Genomic DNA, 25482 nt, shown 5'->3' with positions numbered 1-25482 from the left:
AAAAAAATGGTAAAAAATAAAAGCAGACTAGCTGTCTGAAGCTAGATCCTGTTTCATGGGTTTGGAGTCCAGCAGCTGAGACTCTTCAAGGTGTATATTCTCACTAACCAATCCAGGGAATCTCAAAGGGGACTTTTTGCAGCAGTTTGAAGCCTTCTTAAACTACGTCCCTTATATTATGCTATACAGAGGATATATTGTAGGGACCTGTACTGCATCCTGATGTCACATAATGTTCCTGTATATTGTCTCTTCTTGACTCCTTGTCCCCAAATTATGATGTGAAAGGCAGCATACTCTGAGAGGCTGTTGAATGCTAGTGTCCCTTAATATAATATTGCTAGCACTACCCAAGAACGGACTAAATTTTATCTTTCACTTAACTCTCTCCTGCCTGGTAACTCTTGAATACAAGTAGAAACACCTTAGCTTTTTACTGGGCTTTTCTGAAAGGTGTAGAGAGGAACCCTATATACTGCTACTCTTTACCTGTTTTCCTTGATTTTTTTTCATCTGCCCTATTCCTATTAAAATGTTTCTAGTAGATGTGCAGGTAAGTTCCAGCAGGGTGCTGCTATAGATTGGGAATCTCATTTGTTATATAGGGGCCTGAGACTTTAACACCCTTGATACACCTGCTGTCATCTTTGCTGTTTCTGCTGAGTCTGTATCTTTTGTAATTCCAAGACAGGGCATGCTTAGGAACTGAATCCAGGTAATGGCAACCCATGTGGCCTGGCTGAGAATGGGCTAAACTTTAGTCAAGCCATCTGAAACTGAACTATTGCATTTGGATTCACCCTAATAAAGCAGCTGAATTTGCACAAATTGATCTTTTTGCCATGGGAGCAGCAGGGTCAAACAATCCCATTCCATTTCTTTCCTCTGGCCTTCCCACCTTTTTGTTTACTTGAGTGGGCTGAGTGCAGTGTGAGGCAGGAAAGCAGCCCTTGGCTTTGCAGTATGTACTTAGGAGCTAAATCCTGCTCCTTAACTCTGAATGACTCGGGGATTCCCCCAACTCATTAAGAGAGGGGTCTTGGGAAGCCCTGAGTAAAAGCAAACTTTTTATTTTCTACTCCCACTTTTTGTCTCAGAAAGCCTTGCCTGCCCTTTAAAAAGAGTGTGAGACAGAATGGAAATTCTGAGCCAGGTCCTTTACTCATCTCCTGTGTTACCTGTTTTTTATTATATCAGATCCTTGGGGAAGCCTTGCTCTCCCCACCACTGTGGCAGGCATTTTAAGCTTAGGCTGTGCTGATGCTAGAGTACGTCAGAATAGTGAAGGGCTGAACAGGGACCGAGACTTTGTGCTTTTGGGGCCTTTACCTACCCCCCCCCCCCCCCGCTATGAAAAGGGAGTCAAAGGAGGAGCTGTAGCCAGTGTTTCTGTGTTGTGAGCCCCAAACAGCGAGAGCACCTCGCAGCTGAGAGCTGCCAGGAGACTCCCCATCCATCCTGGGGTGGGCGGGCAGTGCTCCAGTGGCAGGGGTACAGCGGGGGGCCGGGGGGGGACCACTCCCTGTGCTCCCAGCTCTGTGCCAAGGAGCTGGCTGGAAACGGAAGGATCCGCGTTGTGTGACGAGCCATTTCCAAACACGGTGGTCCCTAGTGACCAGTTACCTGGAATTTGGTAGTTGGGGAAGTGCGAGATTGTGCTAGAGCCCCCAGCTTGGCGGGGACCCAGATGTTGTGAGAGTGGTTTGTGATTTAGGAGTGGGAAGGGGAATAGGGACCGACTGGCGATGAGGAGCCCATGCAGCCCCACGCTGTCTCCCTGGGACGCACCCTTCCTTTTTCTCCGGCCCACCAGCGTGTCTTGTGTGGGTGCTGGTCCTCCACCTTCTTCACTCTCCTGTGCCACAGCTCAAGGTGGGCACTCTCCCCCTCACCGTGCAGGCCGGCCCTGGATGCAGCTCTCGCTCAGGGCACAGCTGCATTGTCTCTGAAACAGCCTTTTGAAGAGGAGAAGTGACCCCGTGCCCGCGGCACATCTCGTGCTGCTGTGGCTGCGCCTGACAAGGCAAGGAGAACAGAGGCAGCCAAGTAAATCACTCCTTCTCTCTGACTGAGTGAAAAAACACCTGTAGGGCTGGAAACCCTTCCAGCGGGGAAGCAGTAACCTTCCCTTCCCCCCTCCCCGATGCTCGCAGTGTGCGCTCCAGAGATCAAAAGAGAGCCCTATCTCAGTGGAAACAGGGCCGCGCCAGCGCTGCTGTCAAACAGAGCAGAACGTTCTCGCGTCTAATATGGAAATGCGAGCGTATCAGAGGCTCGGAGCGAGGGCTGTGCTGGCAGGTCACGGAGGAAGCTTTCTCCCCGGGAGACAATTCCCCAAGTAAAACCCTCGCTCCTGCCGCAACAGCATGTCTGGAGATCTGCTTCTCCGATACCTCGAGACGTGAAGTAAAACTGAACGATTGCAAAAAAGAGAAAATCAGTAAGAGTATTTTGGTTCCTGTTTGAACCGCTGAAAAATAAATCTGGTCGAAGCCTCATTATTTGGAAAGATTTGAAACTAGACTGGACCAAGTGCTGGAAAACACATGTAGGGAACAATATTGCACTCACCCCCTGGGGTGGGCTGATGAGCTCATATGCTGCTCCTTCTGCCATTCTTTTTGCTATTGCGGATCATTTAAAACAAAATAAAATCTTATTACATCTTTGGTTGATGAAGTAGACCAGAACTGGGGCTAGACCACAGCTGGGTAATTCAGATCCAGCCTCTCACTTTGTTACTCTTCTTTGGTGGGGGCGTTATCCATATGTTGATCGCTTTGGTAGCTGCCCAATTAGGCCAAATGAAAAAACGTTTGGCCCCATTCTTGCTAACAACTTCACTGCTCCCCAAACCCACGCTGCTGAGCGTGGCGGGGGTGGGCACGGTCCCTCTCTGCCCTGGCAAGTGACAGCTCAGGCAGCAAAGATGCTGAAGCTGTACTGGCTAAGTCCTGGCTTTGAATCTGGTCTGAGATGCTTTTTCAGGCTCCTTAAGCTTTTGCCGTGGCTCAGTAAAGGCAGCCTCAGCCCGTCATGGGTTTGCTGTAGCAAAGGAGAGGAGACGGACAGGCTGGGATTGCCTGGGGAGGACGAGCCTTATAAAAGCTTGGTGAAAAGGTTGTGCAGCAATGACAGGTCCTTCGGGCTGAGCAGAAAACCTGCATCCTCAGAGAGCCTGACTTCCCCGGGGCTGCTACCAGCGGGACCCTGCAGCACTGGGGGGGTGGGAGAGGTGGGCTCCCCTTAGCTGGGGTGAGCGGGGAGGCGTGCTGGAGAGGCCGGCGGATGCCTGCCACGGCTCTGCCTTCCCAGTGACCGTGCCAGAGTCCGTTTCACACCTGGCAGCTGGAAGAGATTTGGTGAGATCAGTCTCCCGCATTACCCCCTGGTAATGACAAAAGCAGACAGCAAAGCTTCGGCAAAGCTGGAATTATCGCTGGCTGAGTCATGTGAAATCTTCCAAGTTTTAAGTGTGGAAATCCAACCTTTCCCTGGACTCCTCCTTCCTCTTAGTCTCCCCTTGCTACCCCCCTTCTCTCTCCCCTCCTTGCACCTGAAATCTGCTCTGTGGCTGATCGGATAGGGTTTATGGTAATTAAGTGTTATTAAATCCCCTCCTCCCTCCCTTTTTTTCTCTAATGACACAGCTGTGGGGGAAAAAAAAAAAAAGTGTTTTTCTAAATCAGGTCTGTGTCATGTGGCTTTGCTCCTTAGACCTTTGGTTAAGAGCATCAGAAGGGAACTGAAACAGTTGGTGCACTTCTGCGTGCCTGGGGGGGTGGCAGGAGCAGCAAGAGTGCGGAGGGGATGTGGGAATCTGGCCCACAGAGTGACCCGGTGGGAAGGGCATGGGGAAGGGGGGAGCCCTGTCCCCCACCCCCTGCTCCTTCCACCAGAGTCTTGGGTACCGGAGGCGGGGAGTGGGAGGGAGCAGGCAGGGAGCAGGCTGCTGCTGCAGCCTCCCTCTTTCAGGTCTGGTTTCGGAATGTGACGCAGGCGGCGCAGGGTGGGGATCCAGCTCCTGCTACCAGGCAGCTTGAAGCAGGCCATGAACCTGTGATTTACACAGGAAGCCTGTGGTCCCCGAGATGCAGATGCATGTCACGGGGGTAGAGATCGGTGGTTGCAGATATGGCCACAAATTGCCTTGCTGATCGTGGATCTGTGCTGAGCTGGACGGCTGACCTGAGTTGGAGGGGACTGAAGTAATTTCCCTTTTTGTAGAGGAAGAGTGCCTTCGGAGCCGGTGATGCAACCCTTTTTTATTGAAACTTTGTGCAGCTTAGACTCTTTGTTATTACTATTAGCCCCTCCTATATTTTGGGAAGGAGGTGGCTTCATTCTAACGTTTAAAGGTTGCATCCCCAAATCTGAGTCTCTGGTTGAGTAATGAGTTTTGGTGGCAGGCAGCACTTGCTACTAGTGGCCTCTCATTCTGGCCAAGGCAGAAGTGAACCGTCCCCTAGGCTGCTGTGTCAGGGCCTTACTTTACAGGTACTCTGTCTCTTGGACTTTTGTTTGCCGCAGGCTCTTTTCTGATAGCTAGTTTAGGGGGCTTTCTCTTACCAGAGAGAGATCTGCAGCTCTTTTCCCAGCAAGATGTCCAGTGCCTGCCTATTCATCACAGCACTGATGCTGGTGTAAAGTGAGTGGCCTGTGCTCAGAGCCACCACCTTGAATTTGGAGCCAGTCTGGCAGCAGTCACCTGCCATGATCCCTGAGGGACTCTGTCTGTGAAACGAGGTGGATGAAGGAGCAGGAATCTGGGGCACACGGTAGGGTGGTCTTGTCAGTCACTGAACGCGGCGGTGGTCTTGTGACTGCAGCTTGGGGGGAGCCTTTCCCACTCCCTCCCTTCCCTTCTGCCTGCTTAGATTGTTACTGGGAGTTCCTCTCTGAGTAATGAAAAGGTTTTGCCTGTGGGGAAGATCCAAGATAAAACGGTGTTAGAGCAGCCACCGCCAAGGCAGAGAACGGTAATTACTCTGAGTTCTGCTTACAGTAAACAGAAAGCCTTGGTGGTTTTATCTCCCTGATTGTTAGTGGGATCCCTACTGCCCAGGGAGCAGGCAGGGCCTTCCTCAAAGCGCCTCCCTCCTGGGCTGCGCAGTGGTTCGGGGAAGATGGAGAGGCAGGCATGTGGGGTGTAATTTTAATGGCCTTGGGGTGCTTAGCCAGATGTACAGGTCTGAAACAACCTGCTTGTGTGACTTTCCTCTAAGAGCTGGGCAGGTGGACTGTCTGTTGGGCGGTTGTCAGCATCACCCGCCCTGGCTGCTTGAACATCTCTCACATTATTGTGTCCTCACGGGTGTTCGGAAAGGTTGGGGGGGAGAGGTGCGTGTCTGATCAGGTATTAGTTGAAAACAAAGAAGTCACATTCCCGAAGATGAAAGGATGAGAACTCAGTGAACTCTTTCATCCTGCCTGTCCTCTTTGCCACCTTGGAGGTAGAGGCTTGCTGGTAATTTCATGCTATTATAATGCAAAGCTTGTTGCTTTAGGGGGGAAAAAAAATAAAAGTTGTTCATGAGTTTTATGGGTGCTGTGGCAATTGAAGCTGTAGACTTTCCTGTATGTAAGTGTGCCCATGTTTGGAGGTTTAGCAAGTTGTAGGTGTGTCCTGGTTGCATATAATGGTACATCTCGGAGCACGAGGAGAGCTGCATTGGGCACCTTGGTGCAGCAAGTTCAGTGGGTACGGCCAGAGAGTTGGGGGAAATTGTGCTAATATCCCTCTCCCCCCCTTTCTCTTTCTTTTGCACTGTCCCTATACTTATGTGATTTTCCACTGTATTTCTCTCTGGAAAAAAGACCAAATCTTTCTACTCTTCAGAAAACTCCCACACGCCTCTGCTTGAGGACTCGGTGACTCAGATGACCCCGGAGGAGCACTACAGACGCATGATGTCGGCGCTGAACGAACACGGCACGTTCGAGGAGCAGCAGCAACAACGTCTCTACCAGCTGGCCAACAGCATGGCAGTGCCCAGCCACGGAGGTACACGCTCTTGCAAATGGGAGAAGGGGCTCGCTTTGCCATTCGGCACCGATTTTGTAAGATGTCCCTAACCCCCGTCTGCGTGTGAGGAGGATTTACGGGCTGCGGCGTCGCGTGTTTATCACACGATGAATAGAGGTGGTGCTAAAGAGTGTCCCACAGACCGATTCTCCCACCATCTCTGAGGGGGCATCTACCTTCAGCCATCTATGAATGCTAATACCTCCTGTGGCTGTCTGGGGGGGGCACACTGTTTACTGGAATAGCTTAGCTGCAACATCACTCCTGTGTATCTTGCAGCGGTGGTGAGGCAGGTCCTTTTCTTCCTTTGTTTTCAAGAGTTCATGTCAATATTAACATTCAGACTCTGTGGTGTAAGTCTTACTTGGATCACAGCGTGGAGCAAGGGCTTAACTCTAGGGGGTTGTGAGATGTAGGCAGTGCCAGATACTCCTGCCATTTAGTGATGGGGTCTGAAACAGCAAGATGTTGTTGCAGGATTTGGTTAAGCATTGATAGTACTAGGTTTAGAAAGTTTGTGCAGTAGTTGCTACACACAGATGTAGCGTAAAATGGTGTTAAAGACCTTTCACCTTAATGAGAATTAGATGTCTTATGATTTTACGGACAATTAAAATATGCAGATGAAGCTAAGTTGCAGTGAAGACAGCTTAGCAGGCAAATGCTGAAGTCAGTGGGACAGGTTCATCCATGGTATCATCTGTCGAAAGCAGCTATGTTTACATCACTAAGGGTTGATCTGCGCTTTCACTAGTAAAAACCAGATCCGCTGTGGAAAAGTAAGGGAAAGGGTTGCTGAAAGGGAGAGAACTTCTTCCATGCCCAGCACATGCTCACTTGGTGAGAGCTTCCTCAGAGCGTTGCCTTAAGGACCCTGTAGATTACAGCTTCCAGCACTACGCAATTGTCCCCAGACCCCCCTGGGATGGTATGGTGCTCTGAGGCTGGGCACTGGGGACAGCTGAGGAACCCCCCAGCTCTTCTTTATTTAAAGCCAGCTGTGTGCACTGCAGACCGTGCCCCTGAACCTGCCCATCTGCTGTGTCCAGGCTTCAGCAGCACAGGAGTGTTTCTGTACCAGTATCTGTGTTCAAGGGGAGATGCTGCCGTTCTGCTCTTTAAAAGGAGGCTGGTGCTTGTGCAGTTATGTTAATGCAAGGAAGGGAAAATCCAAAACCTGGTCCTGAAGCAGCCTCTTCATTAACACATGCCATTGTCCAATGCTGCTGCCTTGTCCTGGCGCTGGAGTGGTGTCCCGGGGGGGACGAGAGTCCTGCAGTACCAGGATCTAATGGGTCCTGCAGGAACTGAAGGATTGCTCGAAGGTTTTGCCTCGCTTGTGAAGGAAGCTGCCTAAATCCAGCTCGGCTGCAGCACCCCGCGCTGTGCCTAAAGGGGGCACCAGGCAGTTACAGGTTCTACCCTGAGAACCGCTTGGCAGAGCACAGGAGTCACAAGCATCCCTTCACAGCCTAAAAAAAGGCTCCTGGGCTCACTTCACTGTCCCTCGGGTGAGCAAAGCCAGCCCGATGCTGGCTCGGCTTGCTCCAGAGTAAAGCCCTGCGTTGAACCCGAGAGCTCTGATGCGGGAGCGAGGGGTGAGGGAAGGGACCCAGCTCTCTGGATCAGGCAAAGCCAGGGAGATGGAAGAGGTGATGCTGTTCCAGTCTCGGGAGCAGAGGGTTGAGGCGTCGCTGAAAAGCAACACTGTGTGAGAATCTGCTTCCTACCCGGGGCGCGGAGGGCTGACACGTACCTGCTGCGTGATCCGGGGAAGGAGCGCAGGCAGCATCGGTGAAGCATCCAGCAAGAGCTGGAGGAGAATCTCCTGTCTAGAGTGCAAATCCCCAGGGCTCCTTGTTAGGTTAATGAAGAGGCTGTCTTCTTTTCCACTCCGTTTGATTTGATTGGCTTCTCTGGGGGCAAGAAGGCGATTCCTTTCGCTGCGGAGTAAAGATTTTCTTATCAGCAAAGGCACGGCATAAACCTGCGCTGAGGCACACCGGAGTGAACGTGGCACGTGATTCTGAGTGTGGTGTTCAGCTGTCCCAGGTGTTGACGGAGCTGCAGAGCTCCAGCAAGCACGATACATAGGTACGGGGCAAAGCTACACGCCGTAGGGCTGGAGTTCCCACACGTACATGTGGCGAAGCTGAGGACGGTGTGTACGTGCGTCGTGCACGAAGGGGTAACACGTGCAGACGTGCAAATGCTTGAATATTCAGCCGTGACATGCAGGTCTGTGGAGACAGTGTTGAATGCCACAGAGTGTGTACTTGGCACAAAACACGTTACGTTTTTGGTCTTGTAAAGACAGTCACGATAGAGCCCTTAACCTGGGCACCGGGTACCTGCGGGACACACGCATCCAGGCAGAGCCTGTGCTGCAGAACGGCTGGCATCGCCCCCTTCTCCCCCCATGGAATGGGCAAAGTAGCTCATTACATTAAAAGCCTGATGTATTTTTTTTATTATCATGATTAAATTGTTTCATCAGCATTTGTTAGGTGAGGGGTCACCCTAAGGTTTTGGGGTGGACAGGGGGAGACAAGGAGTCTACACAGACAGAGTCTCTCGTGTAACATTGACAAGACAAAACTTCGTGTATTTTGGATTGTCTCCACACCACAGGGCTCTGGTTGGGCTATAAATTATTAGTGCCAGTACAAAGCGCAGTTTATCTGCGGGCTCACATGGAGGCACCAATAACATTAATAATTTAAAAAATGTTAATAATTTAGAAATCTTTTTTTTTTAATTGCTTTTCAACCCCCCTTCTCCACCCCCATTCTCCCAGTGGCATTCATCCCACATTCTGAATTCAGTCTGTCTGCGTGCCTGGAACCTCCATCCGCCAGCGTCCCACTGTCAATCAATCTGATTTCCCAACTGTCAGAGTGCAGGATTGTAAATAACAGATCCTCGGGGGGGGGGGGCTGTGCGAGGGGGTAGGGGCGCAGGGGAGGGAAGGGGGGGGGGAAGAGGAGAGGAGAGGGTGTGCGTGTGGGGGGTTGTTGCGGTCATTCAGGATCAATGCGGCTTCTGGAATTGGCTGCATGCCAGACTTCTAAATTACAGACGCTGTGGCAATAAGGAGTGACCTGGGTTTTTCAGATAATTAATTTATAAACATTGAAGGTGCACGGTCCCCGGCTCGGAGAATTCTCTAGGCTTTTGATGTGATCTGATAGGGTTTGTCGTTTCGCTATTCTGTACGTACTTTTGCAGTTCAAAATTGTAAACGTTGATTTAACGTTTGTCCCCTCGGTTGGGGGCGTAGGGACGGGGACTGCGTGTGCGTGAACGTGGCTGGAAACGCTCAGGTACCGATGTCCTCCTTACTGCCAGCAAAAACAGCAGCTGTGGAAGCGTTTCCACTCCAACTTGCAGTCCCACCACACGCTGACCATCACCAAAATATTTGATGAAGTGATGGGTGAAGCACAGGCTGGGGCTGGGCACATCTTGGGGCTCACAGGAATAGGGATGGCTGGGATTTCCAGAACCAGAGGAAGGCAGCATGGTGGTGTGAGGGAAGGCAAAGAGACGGATCGTTACCGGGGACATGCAACACTCTCCTATTAACCCAGCTTTATGAATCAGCTGTGGGGAGAGGACTGATCCGCTGCTGGATGTGGAGTGCTTTGCAATTTCAATATGCGAGTTGATCCTGAGCAGGGTGTGTTCATTAAGATAATCTTTTGCTCCTCCTCTCCCCAGCTGTGTTTTGGTTTCCTTTTGCAGCAGCACACAGTGAGAGGATGAAGGAGGTTTCCTCCAAGCGCGCATCTGTGTGTGTGTGTGTGTGCGCGCTTCCTGCGCATCATGTGAACGGCAGCAGAGGTTTTGTTGTGGGATACAAGCGAGTTGTCTGTAGGGTGTTTGCACATGGCTGGCGGGCCTCAGAGACTCCTCATGCTTAACCAGGAGAGAGCAGCATGCTGGAAAAAGACTCTCTCAGCGCAACTGCTGTGGGGTCTGTCACCGCACCTTCCCGTCGCTCTGTCCGTCCGCCTTGTTCCCCGAGGAGGCAAGAGCTCTGCCTGCGTCCCCGCTCTGCCTCGGAGCACGTGTGCTCCCCGTTACCGTGTGCTCCCGCTGGGTCTGGCCTTGCCCACGTTGTCCACAGGCGTGGACCAGCTTGTCTGCGCTGACACCCACCCAGGCAAGCCAGCGCGTGTCAACCTGTCACCCCGTGGTCCCCCCTCCGTGTTGTAGGTTCTGCAGCAGAACCCCGGCTTCGACAAGGACTGCGTTTCTTTCCGACCTGCAGCCTGATTAAATTGTTGTGCCTAAGGCTGGAAGGGGGGCCGCTTTCTGTTCCCCCCTCCTCATCTGCTCCGGGGCTCAGCCCTTTCCTACAGCAGAGCTGCGTTAGGCAGGTACGGGCCTGCCGGGGCCAGCCCGGGTGAGGGGCACAGCTGTCCCCCAGGCTCGGGGGGGTCACCGTGCTGAGGAGAGCACCCCTTGGTGCTCACAGCTAGGCTGGGCCTAGGCAGTGGGGATGGGTGCTCCTCAGCCGAGGGGGTACGGAGACAGCCCCCCATGCCCTGCTTTCCGCAGGGGGAGGTGCTGGGCTGGGGAAGGCTGCCCAGCGCAGTGCGGGCCGTCCCACCGTGCTTTGGTTTGTTCTGTTTTGTTTTTTTCCGGAGGAGGGGGACACCCTGCTCCGCCGGGGGTCCCGGGCATGGAGCTAAACCCGGCGGTGCCCAGCAAAGGGGTGGCAGGTGCTGCCCCCGCTGCGGGGCGAGCCACGGCCCGCGGCTACTCGCCCTCGGAAGGAGGTGGAGGGGGCGGGGGGGGCAAGGCGGGTGGCTCAGGAAAGCCTCCTTCTCCTTTTTGTCTCCCCCCATCCATCCTTCCCTCCCTTTTTTCCCCTCCCTCCCTCCTTCCCTCCCGCCAACAGGAAGGCAATTAAACAGCAATCCACCCCCTCCCGTAGTTGCACAATTTCCTCCGCTGCCAAACTCCCTTGGCGGCGGAGGCGGATCCCGCTAAGAGCCCGCTCTGCCGGGTGAGTACCCGGGGGCAGGGGGGGCCCCGGGGCCGGCCGGGCTCCCCCCCCCTCCCGCCTCCGCCGCTTGACAGCTTGCCCGCCCCGCGGAGCCGAGCCGGGCGGCGGGAGGCTGTCGCCCGCGGGGCTGCGGGGCAGAGGCGGGGAGGTAGGGGCCGGGCTGGGCTGGGGGCAACCCCGGCAGCAGCTCTGTCGCCCGGGGGGGAGCCGGGAGCAGCCCCGGAGCAGCCCCCATCGCCCGGGGGTGCGGCGGGGAGCGGCTGCGGGCGGGGAGCCGGGGCAGCCCCCGCGGCGGAGGGCGGGCGGTGGGTGCCTCCGTCCCGCCGCGGGGGGGGGGGGGGTGTTGGGGTGCGTGTGTGCGGGGGGGAGGACGGGACACGTCCCGTGGCGGGCAGCAGCTCATCCCTTCCCTTCCCTCCCCCCAGATCTCCTCCGGGCGCGGCAAGAGGTGGCGGCGGCGGCGGCGGCGCGGAACCCCGGCGCGATGGAAGCGCACATCCCCTCGGCCAGCAACTCGTCCAGCCAGCGGAGGAAGCAGGGCCTCCCCCAGCACAGGGACACCCACTTCCCCGAGAGGTACCGGCGGGGGCCGGCCGGGCCTCCCCCACGCCCCGGGGCGGGGTTTGCTCCACCGCCACCGCATCGCGGGGTTGGGGGGTGCGGGGGGGCTCTGGCACCGGTGCGCACCCCGAGGCGTGTGCAGGGGGCTGGGAGGGGGCAGGAGGCGAGGGTGCGCCTGGGCCGGGGTAGCGGGGAGGTTTGGGGTGCCCCGGTAACGCGTTAGCATCTGCCCTGGGTGTTGTGCAGGTGCTGGAGCGTGTTTGGGTGGGTGGACTTGGACATGCGGGGGTTCGGAACGCCGGGGGGGGGGGGACCTGTGCTCGTGGGCAGCCAGGTCCGAGGCTGGGTGCCCCGTGGGAACGATCCCAATCCTGCCTTGGGTCTCCAGAGCGGACGCTGGTCTTTGGCACAGAGGAAGTTAAGAATGTTGAAGTTTGCATTTTATAGCAGCCCCAGGTAACGAGAGAGAACGAATGCTCTAGGATGGAATAGGAAGAGAAGAAATTTTTCTTTTTTGAGGAAGAAGGAGGCACGGTTTGCCTTTATCACTGATAGGAGCACTGGAAAGCTGATTTCCCTCCTCCCACCCCCAGGAAATTCTAGCTCATTTATCTTGCTCTCTGCCATAAGCCATTCCCTCCGCAATCAAGAACTTCAGAAGGAAATTAAATTAAAGCTGCATGCATTTCTGACAAGGGTAGCAGAGGCGGGAGAGGGCCTGGCAGCCACGGGGACACAAAGGCTTTGGGTATCACCCAAAGGTTTGGGGACCTGCTCTAGTGGAAGGTGGCCCTGGCCGTGGCGAGGGGGTTGGAACTGGATAATCTTTAAGGTCCCTTCCAACCCAAACCAGTCTGTGATCACAGGAAAAGCTGTGAAAGGCTCCAGTATCTAGACTTCATTGGCTTTCATCTTGGTATGGGGGCAGGCAGAGGGCTGCAGTATTAGTTCTGTAGCTTGCACATGTATGTGTTGAGCTCAAAGTCATCCCCCCCATTCACAGCCTTGGAGCTCCTGTCTGTTTTTTCTTTCTTTCTGACCGATGGGTTTGCAACGTGTAGGGGCCAGGCCAACCTGGTAAACCTTTCTCCTGCAGGGTGTACTCTGGCTAACCCACCTAATAAAATCCAACCCAGTCCGTGTGGATTGTAGGCAGACCTGTGAGGAATGCAGAGATAGACGAGTTTCAGTGCAGCCAGTCATCGGGAAAACTTCTCCAGCTATGTGTGGCCTGGAGAAGTGCCAGGCCAGCCGGAGGCCTGGCTGAAAAGGCACGTACGGAAGGGTGGAGGTTGCTCACGGGGAGGTGCTGCGCATAGGAGGGGCAAACTGAAAATGAATTAGATATGTATCAAATCCAGAGGTACTTGCCAGCGCCAGGCAGGTGTTCTAGCTAATGGAGCTGGGCTAGGCCAGGAAGCGTTAAGTCTGGGAGGAGGGTGTTATCTGGCAGTTTGGGGACTGCAGTGAGGCCCAGTGTTCCTCACCAGTTATGGGAGGAAGGGAGAAGTTGCTCGTTAGGTCGTGGGACAGAGGCTGAAGGCCAGAAGTTAACAGTTGGGAAGACCACTACTTTCCACCTTGATTCAGTTCTCCAAGTAGCTTTACAAATAGCTGCATAAGTGAGAGGGAAGTCCTGGTGAGGCGAGGGAAAGGAACACGCAGGGGCACAACCTGCCCTTGATGTTGCGAGAAATATCTGTGAAACCTTGGGTTAAGTTTGCAGGAGTTCTGTGCCTCAGTTTCTCTTGCTCTACGGTGACAGCGGTTCTCCGTTTGAAAGCAGGTTGTATTTAACGTTTGGGAAGGTCTTTCAGCACCTCATTTCCAAGGGCAGTATCATGCATGTTGTGTGGAGCAAGGACATTTGCACCCACTTGTAAAGGTCTAGTTATTTGCCTATAAGCAAGACCAGCCTGTGGCTCTGTTGGTGGGAACGAAACGAAGAAGCTGTCTTTTCTCTGTTCTGTGTACTTTGTAGTCTCGTCAAGAGTCTGCAGACTGAAACAAGGCTCATAGCATGTTATCAGCCCTGGTTTTGTTTTCCCACACTGCTCCTGCCTCAGACCCTACGTACTGCTCTAAATGCAGAGTAGTTCTCAAGGAACTTTGAAACAAACCATGTGAAACATCACCATGGTGGGGCTGGCCTGGCACATCCCATGCTTCCTCCTTCTCCCATGCCAAGGCATGGCAGACCAAACTGCCTGGTTTTTCTGCAGCCATCTGCACCCCAGGGAGGTGTGAGAGGGCCCTGTGTGGCCTACCTTGGCCAGGCTCTCGGGTGTGATAATCCTCAGATAGCAGAGCTGGGGAGTCCTGCTGGGGAGATACAGCGATGCCCCGTAGCCATGACTTGGGAAATCTGCTTGACATCGGTTCACGTGATGGTGATTGCTCCCCAGAGGTCTGCAGCCACCCGCGTGTCACTACGGGTCAGTGTGTATCGCTCTGCTCCTGCTTGGAGCTGTCACCTGCAAACTGTTTCTTGCTGTTTTGCCAAAGCACCACAGGTGTTTTTAGGTATGTCAGGAGTAGCTGTGGCCACATATTATAAAACACCGTAAGGGTTAATTTCTCCCTTCCATTCTCCCTGTGGCTGTTAGCCTTGGGTTTTGCCATAGTCTTTGTCAACAGGGTAAATCAAAGCAGCCTCTGTGCCCCTTTATTACAAAGGTATAGAAATTTTAAAAGGTTGAGGTGTAGGCACTGACGGAAGAGAAGGCAGTGGAGGAAGCTGGCTAACGTACGTAGGCAAACTGTAGGTAGATTTATGGCATCTCCTTTCCCAGGAGCAGAAGTAATAATGCATGATGCAGGGGGATGTGAACTGTTTGGCATGGTGTTAAAATTCCATTTCAGCTTCCTATCGGGAGATCTGTGGGGATCAGGTCAGCTCTCAAGTGCAGCAGCTTTGTGGGCAAGAATAATTAGCCACTCCAGACTTCAGCCATTATGTCTGGCAAAGCAAGGGGGGAAAACTCATACTGGTGACCCAGTTTTATGTATCAGGGCAGTGCTGCTTTTTTTTGCAAAGACAGGAATGCGGAGTCCTTCGCCTTGCTAGTGGGAACTATATATACAGGTTTCCAGGTGTGAAGAGGTGGGTGGTGAGTCTGAGCTAGGGAGCACTTGGGAAGGTAGGTGTGTTCAGACATTTGTCAACGAGTTAGAATCCATCTTTGCTGGTCAGAAACAGGCTGGTAGATTTAATGATACTAAGGCAAGGCAGGTGGGTGGGTCCTGGCTCTGAAGGGGATGATACACGTGTGTGTGCTCGCAGATTGTCTCAGACCAGGTTCCGAGGTTCTTTTAGCGGAGTAGTGGTCCCTTCACCTCTTTGCTCCAGCTTCCTCAACTGTCAAAAAGAGTTAGAAAAACTGGTATGTCTCACCAGAAGTAGACTCAAGCTGCAGGCTTGAGAATCCATTTGGTTTCATGGTTTTGGTTTCCTAGCTCCTTCTCTAGATCGATCCAGACTTGGATTATAGAGCGCCAGGACCTGGCGGTTTGTATGAAAGGATGGTTGAGTTCAGTGTTATAAAAAGACTTGGAAGAGGAAAGGGTACAACTAAAAGGTGTCATCATAACTACTCCAGCCTGGAGTACTTCCCATCTCCAAACTGCTCTGTCTCCTGCAAAAATGGCAGGTGGCTGTGCCCTGCAGAGATGCAGAGTTGCTTGGCTCCTACTCCTTGGATCTCGTCTCCAAAATTTGTTGGCAGTGTACTTGGTTTTGCTGGGGTCGTTTAGCCTGGCATGTTCTTACCCAGGATGCTCACCTCCTGGTACATGCTGCAGAGCTCGCTCCTGATCGTAGTCTGGACTTTGGACTGAGCAGACTGCTTTTCACAGCGTGTGAAGCCTCAGGAGCACTTGCATGCACCCTCCCCTTTAGGGAAAGACTTTCATACCCTCACGGGTGCTCAGACTGGACGGGGTGAGCTGCATGAGAGTGCGATCAGCATGGTGAAGCTAAATGTGATGCATCAGTTCTGTGTCAGGAGTTGCTAGGAGCTTCTTGTCGTGCGTACAGTGTGTGACCCAGGGTCTGCGTGGGAGAACCTGCCCCCACAGGAGGGCGAGAAGGCAGTGTTCAGCCCCAGAGAGGGCAAGTGTTGAGGCAGGTACGCTGGTAACAGCAGCCAGCTGTCTTGGGTACTGTCTGCAAGAAGCAGTAGGGACACAATTCATCTTCCAGGACCAAAGACAATTATGGGGTGAAGGCAGGAGGAATGCCAAGGAGCAAGAAATACTGCCTGCGTGAGATGCCATCGGCATCCTGATCTGCTGGGGCCCCGGGAAGCCGAGCCCTTCGGCTAGAGCGTGCTGGGAGCGGGAGCCGCAGCGTCTCCAAGATGCACTCGTTGCCCTTCCGTTGCAGAGAGCTGACAAACGCTGTGCATCAGCCAGAGGCCTTTCTCTGTGCAAAGATGTGCCTGAAATACCCAGCAAGGATTTTTGGATTGAGTTCTTTCCATCTGCTGTTGCTACCATTTTTTCTTTCACCACCTAATTCCTCCCCCCTGAATTGCGGAGGCTTTCCTTTTCGCTCCTGGCTCCTTGGGCATGTTCTCCCGTCCTCTCTGGACACGTTCTCTCTACTACTCTTACCCACCCCTGCCTCGCATGCCCCCCTCTGCTCTCAATGCTCTATCCCTGTTTGATTTTTGCACTGGGGGGATTCCTCTGCAGATCCCAGCTGGCTGAATGTTATGCAGAGCAAAGGCCAAAGAGCTTGACCTGATTTAACTAATTTGGTTTTAGCACCAGTTTGGATTTTGAGGGAGCAATTTCCCCTGGCAGCATAAACCAGACCCTGTCTGTGTCCAGGCCTCACTGCTGCCCTAGAACGTGTCTCCTTCTGCCTGGAAATCCCAAACACCATTTTTAGAAAGCCCTTTCATTTTATTTATTTTCCCTTCCTGGCACAGACAGCGTCTGTGGATGGCAAACGAGCAAGGAGCTGTGTGCTGCCTCCCTATTACCTCAGGTTTAAAGTGTCTCTTCCTATCAAATGCAAAGCAGAAGAAAGCAGAGCTTTCATGCATTTTTTTTTTTTTTTTTTTTTCCCCTCTTCCATCCGTTCTAAATTTATTTCCATGCCTTGCCGGTTTCAATCTGCATTTCCTGACCCTCTCACATCTCCAGTCACAGCCTGTGCTTGGAGCCTTCCTTCTGAGCTTGGAGTGAGTTGGGGGGAACACTGCTCTGGGCTTGGCAGGATATGATGGGGTTAAAGTGAAAGGCTTGGTTTTAACAGTATAATGTGTAACCCCATAATGACTTTAAATATTGATTATTTGAAGGCCATTAGTGCTTATTGTTAAAGAAAAGTCGATACTTTTTAAGCCTTGTGAACCATTTGTCTCCTGTTAAAGGACATATCAAATTTAGCAGCATGCAGTGCAAATCCCCTAATACCCTGCTCACAAGCCTCCAGCTGGCATATTAGGGGAAAAAAAAAAAAAAAAAGGGGTGGGGGGAGGAATATGCAGTAACACAGAATTGCTCTCTGCAAGGTAAGGACAAGGCTTATCAGATGTAATTGCCAAGGGCTAAATTCACATTCTCAGAGTATGGGACTGTAATTCAGCCCTTACTCTGAGAGGTGGAAGAAGAGGAAGAAGAAAATTAATGGGAGGTTGAAGGCTGTTCTGTACCTGAGAAAGGATGCAAGGATTTGTGTTTTGGTGCACGTCTGTCTAAAAGCGCAGCAGCCTTTGTTAAGGTCTCCGGGGCTTTTTACTCCAGGGTTGCCAGTTCATTTCCCAGCAATTGGCTGTATCTGTACCGGGCAGCCTGGGAGGGCTTCCCAGCTCCGTGCCAGGACACGACCAGGACACTCTCCTCCCTCCTGGGCCAGGTTTTGGTGCCAAGGATCGGGCGGGTGGGCTGGGAGGGAGCAGTGACAGGCTCCAGGAGGTTCCACGCCTGGATGTCTGGGCCTGTGGGGCGGCAGCAAGCCTCTGTCCCTCGTGGTAACTGCTCCTCGGGGACTCTGCGGCGTGACTGTCAGTCCACCTGCAGGGAGAAGAGTCCCATGTCCCCCCAGTAGGAGCATACCTGCTTTTTAAGTTACCTACTGCTGGGGGCTGGTGCTGAGCATTAGGGGGTGGCAGGAGAAGGTGCAGTGACTCCCTCGTGTTTGGCCGTACGCAGCCTCCCTTCTCCGACTTCAGGCCACAGACTCCAGGCGTAACAGTGCCAGTCGTGGGGCCTTTGGCTGGTTGGGCTGATCTGGCCTCATCGGGGTCTCTGTGTGGTCTGCTGTGTCGGGCAGACACGATGAATTTTCTAAACCTTTGGACACATCCCCAGCAGAAGTGGTGGCCGACCTCTGACATTTGAAGTCTCTCCTGGTGCGTTTTACAGCCCCTCCTACAAACTTTCAACCACCTCCAGCCCCTTTCGAGTCACCACAGGCTGTGGTGCTCAGCCACGTGCGTGGCAGCGGGATCAGATCCTGCGGGAATTGCTTGGTCCTGCTGTGCCCTTCTGCAGCCGGGGCATGGCTCGCTGGCCACTCCACGGTAGAAGTTGGTCCCTTGCCCCAAAAGTTAGGGAAGCTGCACAGCTCTGATGAGGGGACAGAGGGAACGAAGTGCAGATGTGGTGCCAATGTGACTTCCTTAAGGATCAAAGTAAGGTCCCGTAGTGCAACATTAGAGCATAAAAATAACCTCTGATGAACACTGGGCTGCCACAAAAGGGAGAACCTTTTATTTTCCCAGTGCCCAGTCCTGATCCCTATCAAACGGAATGCTTCCTAGGCACAGGTTGGCTCTTCCTGCCTAAAATCAAGAAGCTCTCTTTGTTTTTAGCATTTCCTTCTGAGCCCTCTGTGTGCAGCCCGCACCTGGGGCTTCTGTGCATTCGCTCTCGTGCAGGATCCCTTTTTCCACATACATAAAAGGCAGGGCGGGCATGGCCACCGCTTGCCTGGCCATGGAATGGTTAAAAGCGACTTGATTTCCTAAATTGCTTCTTATAAAACGAACAGCACGTCTGCCAGGCTCGTCTCCCCATGATTACAGCTAATTACGATCGAACGGACACCTCCTAGCCCCCGTCATGCCGCTTTAATTGTCCGTTATTCATCTGCAGGCTGTCCGGGGTGGCAAAGCACTTGGCAGCCCAGCGACCGAGGCCTCGGCTAATTGTGAGGCCTCGGGGATTAGGGCAGGTGATTACACACTTCATGGTGTAATTACATAAGCATCGCTTGGCTGCTGCCCCGGCTCTGAGCCGAAGGTCACGCGCTGCGTTACCTGAGATTAATTGGAGCTGCCACTGAAGTGCGAGGTGCTGGCGGAGCGGTTATACGATTAGCATTAACATTTCAACAGCGACGGATCGATCTGTGGCTCTCCTCCAGACACAGCGAGCTGTGCAATTAGTTTAGAGGAGAGCTAGGGGAGGAAGGAGGAGGAAAGGAGAGATGGAGACAGCCAGGGGAAGGGGAGAAGGGGAGTAGAGACAGACGGGAAGGGGGGAGGCAGGGACGGGCAGATGGGCAAGGGGTGGGGAGAAGGAGGAATTTCGGAGGGGAATCTCAGCCCGTTATGCGCTGTGGATCAGTGTGTCGCAGTTGCACAGAATGAGGATAAAACTACGCCAGGAAGATCCAGGGAAAGGACAAGAATCCTTTCCTTGCCCACCTCATCCCCAAAGAGTCCTTGTCTGGCTTTTCAGGAGCCGTGGTGGGAGCCCATCCCCAGCTGTGTGGGATTCTCACGGTATCCCACGTCAGCCCCCCACTGAAAAATGGGGGGGTATGGTTGTGCGTATGGTCTGTTTGTTGCAAAGTCACACGCACCTTCTTGCTCCCTTTCTCTTGCCCTCCAGTCTCTCCTGAAGCAGATTTTATAGGGAGATATTGTAAAATGAAAATAAACGGCACAGCACTTGGCTTTGCCTCTAGATGCCCTGGTGAAGGTAATAATGTTGTAAGTGGCCATCAAAAGGAATTAAGAGACGTGCAGCCGGAAAGCAGAGATTTGCTTGCAGGCTCCCAGGGCAGATTTGACTAATGGAAGAGACCTTGGCTCTTATTCCCTTCCTGCTTTTTTTTTTTTTCTTTTTTTTTTTTCCCCTCCCCTCCCTGCCAGCACTACCTGCCTTGTTTCCAGGCACTGTCCTCTTCCCCACCCCTCAAACCTGCCTCTTCCATCTTGCTTGCCACCTTACACCTGCTCTGCCCACTCTGGCCAGCATCACCCACCCCTTCCCCAGCACCACACCTTTCCCCTGACCCCTGGCACTTCTGCTCACATCCCTCTTCCCATCTCTCCTGTTTGTGTCTTCCTCTACCTCACTTACAGCTTTTCTCTCCAGAATTAAAGAACATGCCTTGTCCCAGCAAGGACAGTGGGGGTTTTTTTTGTTGTGATTTTTTTTTTTTTTTTGCAAGGCTCACCAGTGATGCCTTCAAATCTTCCTAGACCTGCTCTCCAGCTCCCAAAATACAGAATGCCTTTTCAGTTGTAAGGTAGTTGAGATAGAAGCCCAAGCTTGCTGAGGGGACAGGCAGACACAATGTCTTCAGACTCGCCGTTGCTAGCCCTGGGCTGCCAAAACCCCTTTGAACAGCCCAGCTGAAAGCCCACACAAGCAAACATATCAAGGTGGGAAGTATGTGGGACCTGTGGAGGCTTGGCTGCTTCCTACCCCTTCTAGTTCTGCTGCTTTTCTTTTTTCTGTCGCTTTTAAAAGTTTTGCGTGTGGGTGAATAGGCATCTTTCTGTCTGGGAGCAGCCTCTGGTACGGAATTCAGGTCGTCTGCGGGCTCTTCACTGGCCGCTGCAGATGGAGCCTCCAGGTTTTCCAACATGAATTTATTTTCTGATTTCTGCAGGGAGATATCCCACCCACCACCTCTGCTTTCACCCCAGAATGCGCCCCATATTGCTCTGGGGCCCCACTTGAGACCTCCTTTCCTTGGGGTGCCTTCGGCCCTCTGCCAGACACCAGGTGAGTGCAGGGAAACACTTGCGAGCAGCTGGGGGAAGTGGGTAGAGAGACAAACTCTCCTTCAGCCAGACAGCCCGGACACGTTGTCTGTGTTTCCCCATTACTGTTGTGCTGATTCACCCTTGTTTTGCAGTGACAGGGGCAGGTTGCCTTGGCTGCTCTCTCTTTTAATCCCCACCAGCCTCCCTGGTCCCATGTTTCAGCAGCAGACTGCACTGCCTTGGGAGTGAGGGGATAGATGGGCTCTGGAACAGACAGGCAGCTCTCCGCTGCCCTTCCCTGCTCCGTTAGCCCTCTGGGGAGCTGGCCCCGATTTAGCAAAGAGTCAGTGCTGAGATTAATAACCCCAGATTATTGTTCTCCCTGTCCCCAGGTTACGGGTTCCTACAGCCGGCACAAGCAGAGATGTTTGCGCGGCAGCAAGAGATGCTACGAAAGCAGAACCTGGCAAGGTAAAGAGTGCAGAGGGCCAGCCAGCCTGGGCCGGCGTTGGGTTTCTCCTTCCCTTTCCTAGCAGCGGGCAGAGTAACATGGGGTGTGGTGTTGGATGAGCTTGTGTGCAGGCGATGGAGCGAGACCGGTGGAAGCGAGGTGCCGGTGTGGAAGTGAATTATTTGCAGAGCTCCCCCCCGCCGACCTTCCCTCTCTTGCCTCTCCCAATTTAGGCTGGAGATGTCGGCCGAGATCATCCGCCAGAAGGAGCTGGAGAATCTCCACAGGCAAAGGCTACTGGCTGGTGACCCGCTGAGCCTGCACCCCGGCCTGCCCCCCGACCACCCGGCCCTGCGCAACGTGCACGACATCCCCGAGGGCCACCCGCTGCGGGAGGAGCTCTCCCGGAGGAACGCCATGCTGGTGCTGCGCCACAACAACACTCCCCTGCTGTCCCTCAACCCCAGCGTCCCCAGCAGCGCCACGCCGCCCAAGGAGCAGCCCCGGCGGGGCAGCCGCAAATCCGCACATCACCGCGCCGAGCCGCAGGGGCTGAGCGAGGCCAAGGAGCTGGCGGAGCCCCGGGCGCGCGACGGGGCACCAGACTGTAACGATGAGGAGATGAAGGACTCTGAGAGCGACGCGGACGTGAGCGACGAGAAGCCCGAGAGCCTGAAGGCTGAGAGCAGCAGCTCGGCCGCTGAGCTTAAGGAGTGCAAAGAGACGGGCAAAGTGTGTGAAGGCGCCAAGGAGCTGGGGGAGGCGGCTGCTGGCCAAAATGCCCCCTGCAGCTCCTCCAGCGCCGAATCCCCCAGCCATTTGCTCGGCCCGGGCATCAACAAAAACGAGGTGAAATATCTCCCGCCAGCCTCCATCCCACCACCTCAGCCGCTGCCCTTCGGATTCCCTTACACGATGAGCCCATACTTCCATGCAGGTGGGTGCTGCTGAGTTACTGGCTGGCACAGCGACAGGTTTTGCGGCATGTAGAAGTGGGATTCTGCCCCCTTCCTCTTATGTGGCGTGGTTGTAGTTCTCTTTTTCTCTGCAGGGAAGCAAACACCTTCTTTTAATTCGTATAAAGGACTCCCTTTGCAATAAAGCAAGTCAAGGGTCATAAAGACAACCAGCAGGGACGAAGTGAGTCCCAAGCACGTGAGAAGGGGGATCCCAAGATGATGGACTAAGGGGTTTTGCAGTTGCTGGGCCCTTCCTTGGAAGCCGTGTTCCGGGACAGTAAATTGTAGGGGGCTTTAGGGAGACGCCAAAAAAATTATTAATGGCTGAAAGGTGCTGCCCTACAAAGTAAAGAGCCAGAAGAAGTATTTGTATCGGGAAGGGTGGCCTGAGAGGCTCTCAAGCCTGTTGGGCTGTGCTCCTGGGATTTCCAAGGAGTGGGGACTGGAGGGGCCAGGTTGGAGAGAAACACCCAGGCACAGCAGGACAGAGGAAGGGAAGGAGAGCTTCCCCGGGGGAGCTGGATTTGCCCCATGTGGGCAGAGGCTGGGAGCCAGGCTGAGGCTGTTCTGCAGGGAAAGGTGCTGATGGCCCTGGGGATGCGCAGGGCTGGGGGCGGGGGGGCTGGCTGGTTCTCACGTGCTCTGTTCTCCCTCCGTGCATCGCCATGGTTTGAGGCGAGGGAAATGAAAGGATTAAGGCTGCGGCGTTCCTCCTGCTGAGTGTCATATCTGGAACATTTCCAGGGTAGCAGTTGGGACAGCACCTTTGGGATGGGGTGTCAAAGAATTCCCCAGCAATGACTTGCATCAGCACTAGCGTGGCCAGCAGGGACAGGGAAGGGATCTGAGCCCTGGGCTCGGCACTGGTGAGGCTGCACCTCGCTGAGTGGGTTCAGTTTTGGGCCCCTCACCCCAAAAAGGCCATTGAATGACTCGAGCGTGGCCAGAGAAGGGCAACGGAGCTGGGGCAGGGTCTGGAGCACAGGTCTGCTGGGGAGCGGCTGGGGGAACTGGGGGGGTTCAGTCTGGAGAAGAGGAGGCTGAGGGGAGACCTCCTGGCCCTCTGCAACTCCCTGTCAGGAGGGTGCAGAGAGGGGGGATGAGTCTCTGGAGCCAAGGCCCCAGCGCCAGGCCCCGAGGGAATGGCCTCAAGCTGCCCAGGGCAGGGTCAGGCTGGCTCTGAGGAAGGATTTCTGTGCAGAAGGGGCTGTTGGGCGTTGGAATGGGCTGCCCAGGGCAGGGGGGAGTCCCCGGGATCCCTGGGGGGGTTGAAGAGTCGGGCTGACCCAGCGCTGAGGGATCTGGGGGAGTTGGGAACGGTCAGGGTGCGGTTCAGGGTTGGACTGGAGGAGCTTCAAGGGCTTTTCCAACCCAGATGATTCTGTGATTCTGTGACTTAGACATCTTGGCTGCCCCATGCCCTTGGAAGGGTCTGAATTTCCACTGCTGTGCCCCTTTCCCAGGACAGAGGTAGATGGGCTCTTTCCCCTGCCCGTGGTGTGTTTTTCAGTCTCCCAGGCCCTGGTGTAGCTGGACTGGGGCCTGTCGGATGGGACGGGCAGGCAGAGAAGCCGTTGCCAGCAATCTGGTCCCCGTGGCGCCATCCCTTGGGCTGTGGAGATGGGCAGCAAAGGCTGGCACAGCTGGACACAGAGCACTGAGTACCAAGTGGGGGTTCCAGCCCTGGTAGCTGCTCTGCCCAGAGTTCTCTGTGGGCAGAGCAGGGTGGCAGCCCCGCTAACCTAGCCAGGAGCCAAAATCTGCCTCATCTAATTACTTGGCTGAGCAATTAGCAGGAGGTAGGACCTCCTGCCACGTGGAGGAGGGAGAAAAGGGGGGGCATGGCATGTGGATCGCCGAGGCTGCCTGTTTTCTATGCAAAGAGCTGCCGCGGTTGTGAACGCGGCTGCCCATCACTCATTAGAGCTGCCTTCCAACCAGGAAGGAGGAAGCGATTTTTCTATGACAGGCAGGTGGCCAACATGATAAATATTCCTGCTGCCTTGGGCTGCTGAGGCTTCCTCGCAGGAGCCTTTTTCTCCTGGCCATTAAAAAGGGAAACGCACGGCTCTGTGGTGCTCATCACTTGTGTGAGGCTCTGCAGGGAGGCCTGGATTGTAGATGGGTTTCCTCCCTCCCCCAACAACGCGCGAGTTACTGTAATAGGCCATTTATTATTATCACTTCGAATTTATATCATGATCCTGTCTCGAGGACTCAGGAAAGAGCAGGGCTGTGTTTCACTGCCCAGTTTTCAGGCACTTCTGATTTGTGGAGCCTGTTCCAGGGCTGTAGGTCTTTTCCTGAGGGCTCTTTTCCTTTCAGCTTGCTTCACCCGTTCTCGTGACTGTTCTCGTTGCCTGTTTGCAGAACAGCAGCGCTGAGGTTAGGCTCTGTTGTGGGAGGCACTGGACAACTCCACAGCAAAAGCTCTCACCTGAAACAGCCTTGGGGAGACAGGGCATCTGGTTTGATGCAGCACAATGCAGGTCGATGGGGGAGCTGGGAGTTCAGCAGCTGAAGTATTGAGGGCTGTATTGATGCAAACACTGCGGGGACCCTGGGGTGTGCTGAGGTAACGTGTGTCAATGAAAAATGCGTTACTTTGGCCCTTGGGGAGCACAAACCACCTGAAGACAGAACTGCACCCACCTCTCCCCTGGTGCCAGATAATTTCTGTAAACTTTTTTTGCACAAGGGCTGCTCTTTCAGCCCGGATGGTTGCGGCTGCACGCTGGGGGCTGGTATTCTAAAGCAGCCACCTCAACAGGGCAGGTAACGCGGCAGGCCGAAAGAAAGAGCCGGAGGGAGGAGAGAAGTGGCTGGCTGAAAATGACCACTGAGTTTCAGGCGGTTCCTCTGGTCTTGGGGCCAGGGGAGGCTCCTCCTTTGGAGGCAGAGCACTGTTTTCCGTCCCTACTGGAAGAATATCGATGAGGCAGCCAGAGCTGGGTCGATTCCCTGAGCTGCCTTCTGGGGATCTGGCGGCTGCTCGATGACCTCATCTCATCAAGGTTTCAGCAGCCTTGCTCCCCTCCTCCTCCCCCCACCCTCCTCCAGCCCCGTCCTTTGGAAAAGGTGAAGGATGGAGTGTGCAGGAGGCTAAAATCCTTCTATCGATCTGTAGTCTGGAGAGCAATTAACGCAAGGCTTCCAGTGCCGCGCCGTGACCCGAGCCCGCGCCGGCGTGCGGGAAGGAGGGGGTGCACGCACAGGGAGGGGTGGGAGGGTGGCAGCAGAATTGATTGAACCCATCGGTGGGCTGACTTCCAAGCAGGTTTGCTTTGTGCACTGGTCTCCCAATTGGCGCCCGAGTTGTCTCCAGTGATGCCGGGAGCCCAAACTCGGGTGTTTCCACGCAGCAGGGACGGCCCCGTCGCAGCCTGGCTGCTGGATTCGCAGCAGAGGTTTCCCTCGCTGAGCTGACCAGAAGGGTTGCTCTCCCTGGCCCGGTCAGCCTTTGGCTTCTCTTCTGAAGCAGCTGGGTATCGGGAGGAGGGAGGGAAATTATAAATGGA

At 54.2% G+C, this 25482-nt stretch overlaps 1 protein-coding gene across 6 annotated transcripts in view; it reads left to right on the top strand.

The window, feature by feature from the left end:
* The window catches only part of SAMD11 (sterile alpha motif domain containing 11), a 127543-nt gene that overhangs the window by 88918 nt on the left and 13143 nt on the right, over positions 1-25482 (top strand). For all 6 annotated transcript variants that reach the window (XM_074924572.1, XM_074924573.1, XM_074924574.1 and 3 more), the window contains 5 exons: positions 5840-6004; positions 11465-11615; positions 20458-20573; positions 20947-21025; positions 21239-21942. In XM_074924572.1, coding sequence (XP_074780673.1) covers positions 5840-6004; positions 11465-11615; positions 20458-20573; positions 20947-21025; positions 21239-21942 — 1215 coding nt within the window. The remainder of the gene's footprint in view (positions 1-5839; positions 6005-11464; positions 11616-20457; positions 20574-20946; positions 21026-21238; positions 21943-25482) is intronic.

This window comes from Athene noctua, chromosome 22 (genome assembly GCF_965140245.1).
Source record: "Athene noctua chromosome 22, bAthNoc1.hap1.1, whole genome shotgun sequence".
NCBI classification, from domain to species: Eukaryota; Metazoa; Chordata; class Aves; order Strigiformes; family Strigidae; genus Athene; species Athene noctua.
Note: the sequence above shows the minus strand (reverse complement) of the source record. Positions and strands in the feature narration are given on the sequence as shown.